The sequence below is a fragment of the Chanodichthys erythropterus genome, chromosome 18 (genome assembly GCF_024489055.1).
Source record: "Chanodichthys erythropterus isolate Z2021 chromosome 18, ASM2448905v1, whole genome shotgun sequence".
NCBI classification, from domain to species: Eukaryota; Metazoa; Chordata; class Actinopteri; order Cypriniformes; family Xenocyprididae; genus Chanodichthys; species Chanodichthys erythropterus.
Window position 1 is genome coordinate 32,385,002 of NC_090238.1, and position 15,829 is coordinate 32,400,830.

General features: G+C 37.4%; 1 protein-coding gene across 1 annotated transcript; it reads right to left on the reverse strand.

Moving 5' to 3' along the window:
• Positions 1-63: 63 nt before the first annotated feature.
• Positions 64-15,719, reverse strand: LOC137007071 (epithelial cell-transforming sequence 2 oncogene-like). Its single transcript, XM_067368364.1, has 21 exons — positions 15,377-15,719; positions 13,045-13,157; positions 12,789-12,951; positions 12,359-12,611; positions 9,134-9,237; positions 8,657-8,775; positions 8,464-8,548; positions 8,216-8,384; positions 7,794-7,922; positions 7,579-7,671; positions 5,894-6,070; positions 5,701-5,804; positions 5,497-5,625; positions 5,222-5,427; positions 4,984-5,131; positions 4,793-4,866; positions 4,547-4,703; positions 1,274-1,339; positions 1,014-1,102; positions 627-799; positions 64-301 (listed from the first exon to the last, which is right to left on the reverse strand). The coding sequence occupies exons 1-21, from the start codon at positions 15,560-15,562 to the stop codon at positions 171-173; spliced, it is 2,868 nt and encodes a 955-aa protein (XP_067224465.1). The 5' UTR covers positions 15,563-15,719; the 3' UTR covers positions 64-170.
• Positions 15,720-15,829: the final 110 nt, after the last annotated feature.

The window sequence follows — 15,829 nt, forward strand, 5'->3', positions numbered from 1 at the left end:
TATGCATTAATTCATACTGTAATCGTGCATAAACATATGTCATAATCATACCAAGTCAGTTTGCTTAGTACTAAACCAAGTGAAAAAATAGCCAGTTTGGAATTAAATATGTCCAAGTGTCCATTATAGTTTCATCATATAGCTTGTAGTAGTAAATACTATGTTCATCTTTAGTTACGTGTTATAGCAGCATTTATAGCACTGCGTAAAGCAGACAGTAGCCTGATCTTGTCCTCTTGTCTATCTGTAGCACAGATCCACTGGCGCTTTGGGCTCTCCAGCTGAAAAGCATTTTGGACATCTGAAAAGATTATGGAGAAGTTAAAATATATAAATAAATATTTATTTTATAGTTCTGTCAAATCGATTAATCGTGATTAATCGCATCTAACAAAAGTTTGCTTATATAATTTGTGAATGTATATGTATATATATATATATATATATATATATACACATATATTTATATATATACACACATTATATAAACAGACTTTTATGTTAGATACGATTAATCGATTTAATCGCACTAATATTTTATAATGAATATTACAATTTAAAGTGTATATATATATATATATATACCATCCCGTACATTGCATTACAGTACTAATAATAACACGTACACTTTGTATCTGTCATTTCCGTGAGATTTAGACAGTGCAGAGCCACAGAGGCCAGAAAGGTGTGAGTCGTGTTCACTGCCAGACAGAATGGCACGTTTGACACACTCTTCTCTGTGAGCACGAGGGCATCATTGAACAGAAATAATCCCAGGTCACTCACATGCTCATATATCCTGAGGGGAAAAATGAGAATATGTGATGAGGGTTGCTTGAGTAAATCTGATTCCTTAAAAAAAGGTTATTTGTTTATTACAGACTCTAACATATTGAGTTTGATTAGAAACAATGCTGTTGCTATTCATCTCCAGAACGGAAAAAAAGGTTGGCTTCAAGTAGACAGTGAGACTTTTGTTTCTCTGTCATTTGATCTCAGGTCAGAGGTACTACCTGAGAGAGGAAGCAATGTCTCCATTAAGGCAGCTCAGTAATGCCACATCCTGTGTGGTGATCAAGTATCTGTTCCCCTCCAACAAATTCTAAATAAAGTACAAAAATAGTGTTTTACTGTGTGTATGAGCATATAGTGCACTGCAAATGTACAGACTTTTGTTGTTTTAAGTACAGAAAACTTGCCTCGTGACCTTCAGCGGTCTGTGAGAACCTGATATCTGTACGTAAATGACAAGTGCGATGACTCTGCAACTTACTGGGCAGCTTTGAATTGTGCTCTGTGCCTCCATGATTCTCAAGTCTCGATCCAGACTCTTTTTCAACTGGGAGTGGAAAACAAAGCACTGTTATAAAAATTAGAGAGGCCATTTTATGCCCATTTACAAACTCTTGATTTTGTTTTTGGGGATTACTAGAAAAGGTTTTCATGCTTGAACGTTAAAAACAACAACAAATACAACACAAATACATTCACATTTTACATTGTTGCAGCACCTCTCTTCCTAGTCTGTCAGTAACACCCTAGGTATCCTTCGTTTTTTTGAGCGTAATGCACAATTAAATGCGCATGTGCGACCTGCGCATACAAAATATGCCTGTACTCTTCTGATGACGAAATTCACATCATGCACACTGTACGCTGATCCTCTCATACGCGTAAAAAGTGAACTATACTTTCGCCCTGAACTATTTTGATCACCCCCTTGTGGCTGGCTGGAGTATAAGCCCCACCCCCTCCATGTAATCAACTAAAAAATCCAATTACACTTCAAACTATTTTTTTTCCGAAGATGGTTTCTGTTATTTTAGATAGTTCTTATCATGCAGACACGTGTTCAAGTGATTTTCCAACAAGTTTGGTTTTAGTTAGATATTTGATGCTATAAAAATGGGGTGTAACTTCATGATTGACAGCTGTGCTTCCGATTAAATCTGTGGGAGTATGGGCGAGACTTCTGATACCGCGGCTCCACATCAGGAACACTACTGTGCAGACTCGGACTCTAAATGACGTCATCGGCAAAGACTGTTTCTCTTTTTTTTACAGTCTATATGGTAACACTCTGTTTATTTCCTTGTCTCTTTGAATCCACTCCTTTCGAAAAGTGCAATGTCAACACTACTAACACAGCTCAACCAGGCCTCGCCCCTTTATGTGCGTATGGTTTGGGCGGGAATTATTTAAATGAGGAATATTGTGACGTGTTCGTTCCCAGAAGAAAACTCAAGACTACAATGGAGGTGTTTCAGGGAGTTCAGAAACAGTGCGCACTGATATAGAGAATAACTCCCTTTCGACTGGACTTTTACCTTTTACCATGCTCAAACAACAATATTAGGGGAGAGTGGGGTAAGATGAGCAATTTTTTCTACTTTTGTGGCCCTCAAGATAAGGGAAAATGAGACAGAAGTACAGTAAAAGTAATTTCAGGATGTTTCCTATCATTTTAAATGATCAGAATACATCTATGACAAAGGGTTCTAAAAATATGGCTTTTTATAAAAAGTGTTCAAGTGGCTCAATTTACCCCAGGTTAGGGGTAAGTTGATCCGAGTCAGTGGGTAAGTTGCACCGTCTAGGTGTAAACTGACCATCTAACTGAATCTGAATCAAACCCATGTGAAATTGTAAAGATAATTTACCTCTTTTAAAAACAAATTTAAAGGTGCCCTAGAATTAAAAATAGAATTTATCTTGGCATAGTTGAATAACAAGAGTTCAGTACATGGAAATGACATACAGTGAGTCTCAAACTCCATTGTTTCCCCCTTCTTATATAAATCTCATTTGTTTAAAAGACCTCCGAAGAACAGGCGAATCTCAAAATAACACAGACTGTTTCGTAACAGTCGGGATCATTAATATGTATGACCCCAATATTTGCATATGCCAGTCTAAGCATTAGACAAGCCAATATTAACGTCTGGATCTGTGCACAGCTGAATCATCAGACTAGGTAAGCAGGACAATAGCGAAAAATGGCAGATGGAGCAATAATAACTGACATGATCCATGATTACATGATATTTTTAGTGATATTTGTAAATTGTCTTTCTAAATGTTTCGTTAGCATGTTGCTAATGTACTGTTAAATGTGGTTAAAGTTACCATCGTTTCTTACTGTATTCACTGAGACAAGAGCCATCGTTATTTTCATTATTAAACTGTTGCAGTCTGTATAATTCATAAAAACAACTTCATTCTTTATAAATCTCTCCAACAGTGTAGTGTTAGCCGTTAGCCAATGATCACAGCCTCAAATTCATTCAATATCAAATGTAAACATCCAAATAAATACTATACTCACATAATCCGATGTATGCATGCAGTATGCATGACGAACACTTTGTAAAGATCCATTTTGAGGGTTATATTAGCTGTGTGAACTTTGTTTATGCTGTGATAGAGTCGAGAGCTCGGGAGGGGGCGGAGAGTGGGAGCAATTAAAGGGGCTGCAGCCTGAATCGGCACATTTCTAATTATGCCCCAAAACAGGCAGTTAAAAAAAATTATAAAAAAAAAATCTATGGGGTATTTTGAGCTGAAACTTCACAGACACATTCAGGGGACACCTTAGACTTATATTACATCTTGTAAAAAAACGTTCGATGGCACCTTTAATAATAAGCTAACTTAAACAACATAAAACCAACCAAATGAAGTTGAAATTTCAATTGTTTGCATTTCTGAAATGTGTCCATATGTTGAACACCTTCCAAAGTTGTAACCCTTCCAAAAACAGACTAAACAGAGTTTGAGTAAAATTTAATAAAAGCTAAATAATAATTAATAAATGTCACTTAAACTAATAAACATTTTAGTCAAAAGGTTCTTGGCCATGTTTTTTTCTGCAATGTCGACCATATTAGGCCATTAGGGACTACAGCTGGAAAGATAATTAAGCATTTTCTGGTTCATAGAGAGAGAGAGAGAGAGAGAGAGAGAGAGAGAGAGAGAGAGAGAGAGAGAGAGAGAGAGAGAGAGAGATAGAGAGAGATAGAGAGAGATAGAGAGAGATAGAGAGAGATAGAGAGAGATACTAAACCAGTTGCATAATATTACATTGAAATTATACCAATTTCTACTTGAGATTTTACTTAACATCAGTACTTATGGTGGAGTAAGATAAAATGTTGCCTAAATTTATCCCACAGCATTTGGCTCACTTTACCCCATAGCTTCCATTTTGGAAAAAGCTAGCTAGCTTACCAATTCAGGCTAATAACAGCCATTGCATCTGTTATGCTAAACTTTTGCTTTGACAAGCCAAAAAGTAAATGGGTGCCTTCCACTCTTCCCATGTGTTTCTCCTTTTCACAGTCTGGCAGAAATGATGGGTGGTTCCAAAATATATAGTCACATGACAATAAAAGTGTACGGTTGCCAAGATACAGGGGGTGGGTCAACTTACCCCACCCTCTACACACTAAAGAAAGTTGCAAATGTAAAAAAGCATAATAGGTCCTCTTTAAGGTGAACACATACATGTTCATATGTATTCACTGAGGACTTTTTTTTTTGATCAAACCTTGTGGATGAAGCCTCTGTAAGTCATCAGTGAGTTGAGGGCAGATGATAACGGTGTGTAGTCTGGGTGCTCAGGCGGTGTGTGTAGCGTTAAAGCCTGAAGCAAAATCACATACTCCTCCACCCGTGCAGATGGTGTGCGAAACAGCTCCTGGAGACTGGACACAATAGGAGTGTTGCCAAGTCACTCTTGTACAACTTACAGTACTTTACCAGAAAACTACCAGAGTTGTAAATTTTACTGTACCTCAGCATTCTGGTAGCAACAGTCCGGTCGTGTCTCTTCAGAAAGTTGCGAAATACAGGAAGCATCTCACGACACTACAATTTTTTTTATTATTATTATTTAAAAATTATATCAAATTGCATTTTAATTTGAAATTTGAAAAAATGTTTTTTTTTTTTTAAGTATAATGAGAATATTCAACATTAACATACCTTGTCCAAAGTTCTCAGAATGGTGGGATAGTTGTTGAAAAAGTTAGTGTAGGCTCTTAACTTGGTGCAAAACTTGACACAAACATCCCCCACACACTGCATCGGACCCCACTCCTCCCACCTCTCAGTAAGCTCCTTCAGAAAAACACTGCAAGACCATTTGTGAAGGGCGGAGAATGAGAGAGTAACACAAATAGAAACATTAAAGTATGTGGAAACAGCATGGACAGTATTTTACTTATTAGCCTCCAAAATGTCCAGCAGAGGGCAGAAGAGGGTGATGAGATTGACTGAGCTGATGATGGCTCGGTTGGAGTCCAGTGCTGCTCTGAGAGGTGTGTAGTACACTGTGGCCACTGCTTGAAGGTGCCTCACATATGTTTTCTCACTATTCAAAAGCTCTTTGCACACAGCACTGCGTCTATCTGCATCACTTAACAAACCCTAAAAAAGAACATATTTTGAAGGCATTTGGTAAACCAAATGATCTAAAATAGGACCATCAGCACTAACCTTTGGAGATTCTGGATTGGGGCCATTAAAGGAAGCACTTTCTGTTAGAAAGAGTGGATTGTTGTTCTTCAAACCATCGTTGACCGATGACCTTAGGAAAAAGTGTCCCAAGAAGTCTAAGGGATCGTCCTACAGCATGACAGCAAAAACAGTAAATCAGTGTATTTAGCTTAGATTAACTGGAACAGAATGTTTTTTGCTTACTGGAGTCTCATTCATCAGTGCCACGAGCCCATGAACCAAACACTGCATGACCTCTGATTTAAGGGAAATGACTGGCATCTTTATGTGATCCCAGAGGAATAGACCTGCGAAGGCCACACAAAGAAAGAAAATGGTTTGAGTACACAGACGGGAAGTAAATGACGTTTAGACACTGTTTTCGTTTCTGACTTACCCAGGATGCGGCCTCTGATCTCTTGACACATAAAGTGCAGCTGTGGCCCCAGCTGTTTCCGCAATTCCTTACAGGCTTCTTCAATCCATTCAGCCTGTCTGCACCAGCTCAGAAGGAGGGTCTCATGCAGATACACCAGTGGAGGAAACTCACCAGACCCGGACCACTCACTGAGAACTAACAGAAATACAGAAACCGCTTAAGATGATACTTGACTCAATTTTTTGTTTCTCATAATCTTAGAAAAAAGTCAAATTAAACAAGAAAAATATATCAAATAAATTAAAAAATAAAATGTTTTAAATTTGTAATAAAATAAAATAAAATGATTATTGTTTTTTGTATATAAATATATATTGGTATATATACATTTTCAACCCAGCATTTTTTATAATTTTGTTATTATTTTATATGATAACTGATATAATAATTTATTCAAACTAATAAATAAATAGTATTTATTTAATGAAACATGATTTTAAGATTAATTAGCATTAATATAATGTTATTCAGTTGGGCTAAATAAGGAATGAAAATAGATTGTCTTGAATTGTTTAACATTTTTCGGTCACTACATAATTTCACTTTCATTTGTTAATTCATAGTTTTTATCTAACTTTACTGTACTATTCTAAAATCTGGCAATAACAAATAATAATGTGTCCAAAAGTTTAAAGGTGCCCTAGAATTGAAAATTGAATTTATCTTGGCATAGTTGAATAACGAGTTCAGTACATGGAAATGACATACAGTGAGTCTCAAACTCCATTGTTTCCTCCTTCTTGTTTAAATCTCATTTGTTTAAAAGACCGCCGAAGAACAGGCAAATCTCATCATAACACCAACTGTTACGTAACAGTCGGGGTGTACCACCCCAATATTTGCATATGCCAGCCCATGTTCAAGGCATTACACAAGGGCAGCCAGTATTAACGTCTGGATCTGTGCACAGCTGAATCATCAGACTAGGTAAGCAAGCAAGAACAATAGTGAAAAATGGCAGATGGAGCAATAATAACTGTCATGATCCATGATAACATGATATTTTTAGTGATATTTGTAAATTGTCTTTCTAAATGTTTCGTTAGCATGTTGCTAATGTACTGTTAAATGTGGTTAAAGTTACCATCGTTTCTTACTGTATTCACGGAGACAAGAGCCTTCACTATTTTCATTTTTAAACACTAGCAGTCTGTATAATTCATAAACACAACTTCATTCTTTATAAATCTCTCCAACTGTGTAATGTTAGCTTTAGCCACGGAGCACTATCAAACTCATTCAGAATCAAATGTAAACATCCAATTAAATACTATACTCACATGACCCGACGCATGTATGCAGCATACATGACGAACATCTTGTAAAGATCCATTTGAGGGTTATATTAGCTGTGTGAACTTTGCAAATGCACTGTAATATAGTCAAGAGCTCGTGAGGCAGGGAGCAGGCGATTTAAAGGGCCAGGTGCCCCTGAATCGGTGCATAGTTAATGATGCCCCAAAATAGGCAGTTAAAAAAAAATTAATAAAAAAAAATCTATGGGGTATTTTGAGCTGAAACTTCACAGACACATTCAGGGGACACCTTAGACTTATATTACATCTTGTAAAAAAACGTTCGATGGCACCTTTAATACAGTAGGTCACAATTTAACCGAGTCTCAAGACATATCTGAAACTCACTGTGTTGATAGGAGCCAGTACAGATTCCTGTGGGAGCTCTGACATTCAGACCAGTCAAAACGGACAACTTCCTCATCAGATCCGTTCCTGAAACTGACCAATCAATACAGAACAACTCCTGAATAAAACATATCTACAATAAAGGTCACATGGAATGGCATATCAATGGCTGTGTGAAGCCAGTACTGAACTGGGACAAAATAGACAAACTTTACCAGAAGCTGCCAGGGGAGCAAAGATGTTCAGACTCCCTCCATCTGAAGCAGGAACCACCCAGCCACACAACTTCTCCCAGAACTCCCTCACACACGGCGTCAGCACTGTCTGCTCAGTAATGCTCAGTCCTGTGGATAAAGGACAAACTGTATAATATATATATATATATATATATATATATATATATATATATATATATATATATATATATATATATATATATATATATATATATAGTGTTATGCAGCGTGTTTGTTGTGTTATGATAACTAGTTCATCATCTACAGCTGCTTTTGTATAAAAAATCAGCCATCATAAAATTCCAGAAAATCTAGTCCAGCTGGCAAATATTCCATGTTAATAAAATTTCAAAGAAACTGTAAGACTGGACCCAATATGTTGAATTAATCAGGTAAATTACCATCTGTGAGTGTCAACTCATCTGTGCTTCCTGCCACCAGAATGCCAAGACTTTGCACCATCCTGCCTTGGATCGCCCTTTCCGCCAGGGAGAGCAAAGCCTCCAAGGTCATTCCTTGTGAGTCATACGGCAACACCACCACAGACACTTGCACTGTGGCCAGAATCAGCTAGAAATATGAATTTGAGATCCTTTAGTTCATAAACAACTGTCTATCATTCAGACAGAGACGTAACTGAATGTCTTACTTCATATCCAGGAACTCTGGATGACACAAGCAGGAAATGAGGAAGAGGACAGTAGGATGACTTGACTGGTTTGCAGAACAGTGAACTGTAAGGTAACAGCATGTTCAGAAATAGTTTTGTTGTTTGACAAATAAAAAAGGTACTAAATATGATGCAAGAAAGAGATTTTCATCAATGAAATGCTATTACTGACCTCATAGTTGTCATTACACTGGTGGCACATGTGCTCTCAAGAGTATTATTCATCCTCAAATCAAGCCATGGTTCTCTTATTTCCATACTGGAGAGTGAATTTGTCAATCGACACTTTTCCTATAGAAAAAAAAACAAACATGAGAAATTGCCCTCTTCTGTACATTTTCTGTGCATGTAATACAATATTGTGTTACATAATCACATCTAAGATGAAGATAGGTAAATAAACATGATCATAAACATGATCAAAATAATCAGTGATTTACTGTGTTTGTCATTTAGTTTCACTTTAAACCAGGGTTGTCACCATTTGTGCAAGGATGTATTCGTATATTTTATTTGTTTAATTATCCATCCATTCATTTATTCATTAATTAAAATTATTAATTGAATTAAATAATTATTTTATGTTTTATTTGGATAGGACATGCTAATAGATGAACACTTTTTAGCTATAATAAAGTCAGTGTCTCACCCCAAGCTGAACAAGAGCAGCAGTAAGACTCAGTGGCTTATGAATAGATGATGTGCCCAATTTACTGGTGTTTAACCATGCTCTCCTGGTCTTCAGTGCAGCCTCTGTAAAAGCAGAAGAGAGTACGAGGACCAGAACATTAAAGGGTTAGTTCACCCAAAAATGAACATTCTGTCATATATTACTCACCCTCATGTCTTTCCACACCCGTAAGACTTTCAATCATCTTTGGAACACAAATGAAGATCTTTTTGATGAAATCTGAGCGCTTTCTGTCACTCCATTGACAGCTACACAATTGGAAATCTTAAGCTTCAAAAAGATCGTAAAACTAATCCATTTGAATTGAGCGGTTTAGGCCAAATTTTCTGAAGAGACTCGATCGCTTTATATGATGAACAGATTTAATTTAGGCTTTTATTCACATATAAACATTCATCAGCAAACATAAACAGAAGCTCAACCAAACCTGCTTGACACGTGAGAACAAACCTCTTGTGGAAGCTCAAAAGTGCGCAACACAAGGGTGTGTCCTGTCTCCTCTTCTGTACTCTTTTTATACCAGCAATACCAGCAACTGTATGTCCCTTTCAACATCTGTAAAACTGTTAAAATTTGCAGATGATACCACTGTAATAGGTCTTATCTCTGATGGGAATGAATCCATTTACCGGGGTGAAGTAGAACAGTTGGTCAGGTGGTGCGAGGATAATAATTTAATCCTCAATACATCCAAGACCAAAGAGATGATAATGGACTTTAGGAAGAGGACAGTCCAGCACCTTCCTCTCTTCATCAATGGCCAGGTTGTTGAGAGGGTCTCCTCCTTCTGCTTCTTGGGTACTACCATACATCAGTCCCTCTCATGGGACCTGAACATTAGTCTCATTGTAGGTAAAGCTCATCAGAGACTTTTTTTCCTACGTCAATTGAGGAAATTTGGGCTTAACCAGGAAGGCATGACTCATTTCTATCGAGCCGTTATAGAGAGCGTGCTGACCTTCTCTATCCTGTCCTGGTATGGCAACGCGTCAAGTCATGATAAGCACCAGCTAGAGAAAGTAGTGCGCAGAGCCTCCAAGATCATTGGCTGCAGTCTGCCTACCATAGCCTCACATTATGTCACCAGAATTATTAGAAAGGCGAGAAACATTACCAATGACCCCTGCCACCCATCACACCTGTTTACTCTTCTGCCATCAGGGAAGAGGTACAGAAGTATCACTAGTAGAACATCACGTTTCAGAGACAGCACTTATCTCCAAGCTATACGATACTTAAACACGGCTTGATGCTTGAATGTTTGACTTAGGGTATAACTTGTGGACTGTTTCTTGACTGTGTGGCTTGCACTAAGTACTTTATGGTCTGGCCACAAACCAGCTGACACACTTAATATGTGATATGTGTTGTTCTGTCTGTGTATGTGTGTTCATGTCGCTGCATTGTTGTTAATTATGTGAGCATACCAAGACAAATTCCTATCAACTGTATTGTTGAAATGGCTAATAAATTTGACCTTGACCTTGACATGAGAATGAACCTCAGTGGTTCTCGCACGTGTCAAGGGAACACGCTTAAGCATTTACCATATCCAATGTGCGAGTTGATAAATGTTTATATGTGAATAGAAGCTTAAATTCAATCTGTTCATCATATAAAGCGATTGTGTCTCTTCAGAAAATTTGGACTAAACCACTCAATACAAATGTATTAGTATTACGATCTCTTTATGAACTTTTTGAAATGTCAAAATTTCAATTGTGCAGCAGTCTGTGGAGGGACAGAAAGCTCTCAAATTTCCTCAAAATATCTTAATTTGTGTTCCGATGATGAACAAAAGTCTCACAGGTTTGGAATGACATGAGGGTGAGTAATTAATGACAGAATTTTCATTTTTGGGTGAACTAACCCTTTAACATCAGATCATTTACATTAGTTAAAACCCTGTGCCAACGGGGATAGATTAAAGAACAATGGATCCAAGAAAGGACATGGTAACTGATCGATGAAAGGCGAAGAGTGAAACAGGATCAGGCTGGTCCTGGGAATGAATGAGCCTTCGTTACCACACTATATATCGACGTCGAAATTTGTTTTATTGATAGAAGCATGAATAAAAAGTTTTTTTCATACACATAAAAAGCCAGTAGGGTACATATTACATTTGATTGAGGTTTTACTTTAGTTAGACTTAAGATGATGATACACAGGCCAACTTTTTGAGCAATGTAGCTGGGCAATGTTGCCATCAACGGCAACTACAGTGGCATGAAAAAGTATGTGAACCCCTTGCAGAATCTGTGAAAATGAGAATTATTTTAATAAAATAAGAGGGATAATAGAAAATGCATGTTATTTTTTGTTTAGTACTGTCCTGAGTAAGATATTTTACATAAAAGATGTTTGCATTTAGTTCACAAGACAAAACAATAGCTGAATTTATTAAAATAACCCCATTCATAAGTATGTGAACCATTGATTCTCAATACTGTGTGTGGTTACCTGATGATCCACGACTGTTTTTATGTTTTGTGATGGTTGTTCATGAGTCTCTTGTTTGTCCTGAGCAGTTAAACTGAGTTCTGTTCTTCAGAAAAATCCTCCAGCTCCTGCAGATTCATCAGTTTTCAAGCATTTTTGCATATTTGAACCCTTTCCAGCAGTGAATGTAGGATTTTGAGATCTGTGTTTTCATACTGAGGACAATTGAGGGACTCAAACACAACTATTAAAAAAGGTTCAAACATTCACTGATGCTCCAGAAGGAAACACGATGCATTAAGAGTCGGGGGTGAAAACTTTTGAACAGGATGAAGATATCACGATTTTTCTTATTTTGTTTAAATATCATTGTTTTTCATTCAGTACTGCCCTTCGGAACCAACAGAAGATACTTGCATGTTTCCTGGCAGAAAAATTAAGTACAATTTACCTTGATATTTGAATTCAAAAGTTTTCACCCCTTGGCAAGAGGGGTGAAACCCCTTGGTAAGACACGGGGCCCCCAACTGATCTAAAATATCCAGATAGAAATTTGTTGCCCTTTCTCAATGGGAAAGTGCCCAAGCAACATAAGGCAACATTGCCCAGGAACATTTCTCAGAAAGTTGCTCTGTGTATCATTATCTTAGGTCTAGGTAAAGTTAAACTCTTTAACCTCAATCAAATCAAATTAATTTCATGAGGCCATGTAGAAGCAGTGCTGGAATCCCTGGCACTTACTTTTATGCTCTGCTATCTTCTCTCTGATAGTTTGTCTTATTTTGTGCTCTCTCCATCTATCCTCCTGCTCCTCTGGTGCCGTCAAACTCTCATTCAAGGTGCCATAGACATCTGCTGCTTCCCGTGCAGTCAGAATATCTAAACTGGCAGTGCAGGCAACATAATGTCTTTTCCACGCCCCGTACTCATGATCTGATGGGCTGTAGGGAAGAAACCAGCCCAGACGGATGCACTTTGGAGACCACAGACAGTCCTAGAATCACATAGAGATCACACTGTGAGTGAGTAAAATATCTTTGACATTTCTGGCAGTATTCTGAAATTGAATTTTAGAAGATTTTCAGTAACAATGTTTGAGTGAAGAGAGAAATGTGATAAAAGCTCAATATTTAATAAATGAAAGGCACATTTGTACTGATTCATTTCTCACCTGCTCTGCCAGGAATCTCCAGTGCCAGCACACCTGTGCTGCAGCGCAGCTGTCTCGAGGACTGAGGAAGGACATGATGTAGAGAGACAGAAAGCGAGGCAACACAGCCGTGAAGTCCATTCGAGTGATAGGGACTGATTCTGCCAAACAATCACTGGTGAACCTAAGATCATACCCAAACAAAGTCATTGTATGAGAAAGTGGAATTCCTCTGCGTGAAATATGTAAGATCAGATATTATGCACTGAGAATTTACTTGAGCTGAGTTTTGGAGCATCTTCTCAGAAGTCGACAAATAAATTCTTTTCTTTGTCGGTCTGTCCACAGGTCAAACCAATGGAGGATGAGAGTTGTTCTTTCCTGAAAAAGCTACAAATGTATTTATAGTTAGATTAAATGTTGTTTCATCTAAAATACATAATGTAAAAGTACAAAAATATAATAATACACTGCCGGCCAAAAAAAAGTCGCTGTTTCTAGCATGTTACAGTGCATAGCATAAATGAGTACACCCCCTCTGAAACTTCTGAAAGTCAGCCATTACTCAATTACTTAGAAGACATGCTAGGGCTCATTAGAGATATAATGTTTCAGCAAGTCTGCTTAATCAATTACCAAAGAAGCATGTCAAAATTATTCAGGAAAATAAGATTTTCTTATCAAGGTGATAAAATGTTGTGTAGCAAAAATGAGTACACCCTCCTAAAAGTTACTAAATAAAACAAAATAATTTTTTACTGGTGTAGGTTTAAGGCAATGTTTGATCAACAGATAAGTATGTTAAACCAAAACATTTAAAGAAAAGTCATTTCTTGACAATTAAAAGTGTTATATAGCCCACTGAATCATTCTCACACTTAATGCTGACAACAATGGAACTGTCAGGAGACTTATTTCTTAGCACAAAAGAGGACAGTGGTACAAGAGGATTACCAAATCATTGTTTTAAGTGTGAAAATATAGCAAAAGTAACACAGAAATTCAAAAAGAATGGGCTTGTGACAAGGCCCCTGAAATAATCAGGCCTTCATTTTAGGCTTTCATTTAGTGATGAGGGATTTTTTTGCTAGACAAAGAGCAGGAGAAATACCAAGCGGGTGTCTCAGAGCCAGCAAAAGCTATGAAAAAAGTAACTGTTTATCTCACAGAGTAAGATGCAGCCTGAAGAAATGACATGCATGGTGGTTGTTCTCACTGGAACCTCCTACTGTAGCCAAAGCACAATAAAGTCAGTTAGCCATTTCCAAAGCCCATATTTACAAAATATAGATTCTGGGAATTAATACTCTGGTCTCATGAGACCAAATCAATCATTCTGGATCTAACAGCAACCTAAATGTTCTGGTGTTGCTAGAGGAGGAGTACAGTGAGAAGTGCCTGGTTCCCACAGTAAAGTTCAGTGGTAGTAAAGCTGTTGTATAGGGATAGATGAGTGCTGAAGGTGTGAGGGAGTTGTGCTTTATCAATGCTGTCATGAATTCCCACACCACTGTGTAATTTAATACACAAACTTGAAACAGAAGATATTACTCTTTCCTCATTCTCTGCATTGTTGGGCATTCTTTCAACATGACAATGAGGATATGCATTCTCCCAAGGTGAAAAACCTTCTGTGGACATGTATTGCACTCAATCTTCTTCTGTGGACATGTATTGCACTCAATCTTCCACTCAAGATTCTGTAGAGACGAGTTGAGCAACACTCCCCATTAAAGATCAGGGCATTTAAGGAGCTCATCATCCAGGAGTTAAACAGGACAGATGTGACAATTTGTCATGAAATTGTACACTCTGTGCCAAGAAGGTTCAGAGCAGTATATTCAAAATTATGGAGGGCACACTAAGTGTTAGAATATTATACATTTGTTGAATTAAATCTAGGGTGTACTCATGTCTGCAATCCTTAATTTAAACAAAATTGGCTAATTTAATTATTTTATGGCTATCAATGACATATAATTCTCAGTTTTTAATATGTATATGTTTAATACATTTTAGTTTTGCCATCTTTCCATGAATTGTATTAGTGATCATAAAGAAAATACATCTTTTGTATTTGTTCATAGGGGATGTACTCATTTTTATGTTGTGCACTGTATATGTTTGGCAACGGTGCATTATCAGTACAAGATCTTGACCAAAAACTGATGGAAATAACATATATTTCCATCGAGAGGTGCATCATTTTTTAGCCAAGATCTTGAATTGACAATACAAGAGGTGAGCACTCTGTAAAGTCTACTTCAGCACATCCCAAAGACTTTCAATGAAATTAAGGTCTGGACTCAGAGGTGCCAATTCACATGTGAAAATGATTCTTCATGCTCTCTGAACCATTCTTTCACAATTTTAATCCTGGTGAATCTTGACACTGTCATCCTGGAATAGCTGAAAAGCTACACACTCCATCTTTAAGGGTTAAAAGAACTGTTGCCAAACATATAACATGCTAGAAACATAATAATCATTGTAGCCTAATAATGATCCATTCATAGATGCTTAAGTATTTGCCTATTTAAATCCAAACAGTGACTTTTTTTGGCCGGGCAGTGTATAATAAAAGAAAAGCCATTTAAAAAAATTCTGACCTGTTGGTTACATGCTTTATTTGTTACAGGCGTCCATGCACTGAATCTGGTTTCAATGCCGTCGGAGCTCGGCCCATCCAACAGCGACTGTCTGTAGTCACTTCCATTCATCTGCCAATAATTAATAAAATCCGGATTCCCATGTTTTTTTGACTTATAATAGGTCCTGGATTCCACAGACGTCATTCTATCAGTTAAAGTAGTCAAAACAGTCTAAAACTATCACTGCCTTTCTCGGTTTGTAGATAAAATATCAGACGGAGACTTGTTTCATTTACTAAAGCGCTCCATGTAATTAATATAAATTCTTCGCGAATATCTGGTTGGATTTACCTCTAGTAAACGTCCAGGCGCCTTTACCAGCTCGTTTCCCTGGAGACCACATAACAAATGAAGCTCTGCAAATTCCTTCACACGAATCGTGTTTCTTTCAGCAGGTCTCGGATTCATGGA

What these genes read in the sequence shown, in the direction of transcription:
- LOC137007071 (XM_067368364.1), bottom strand. Translation starts at nt 15,562, where the DNA reads ATGACGTCTGTGGAATCCAGGACCTATTATAAGTCAAAAAAACATGGG. An exon ending in TGAGTTGACACTCACAGATG is followed by an intron (nt 7,923 to 8,215) that starts GTAATTTACCTG and finishes CTTTATCCACAG; the next exon opens with GACTGAGCATTACTGAGCAG. An exon ending in TACTGGCTCCTATCAACACA is followed by an intron (nt 6,071 to 7,578) that starts GTGAGTTTCAGA and finishes TATTTCTGTTAG; the next exon opens with TTCTCAGTGAGTGGTCCGGG.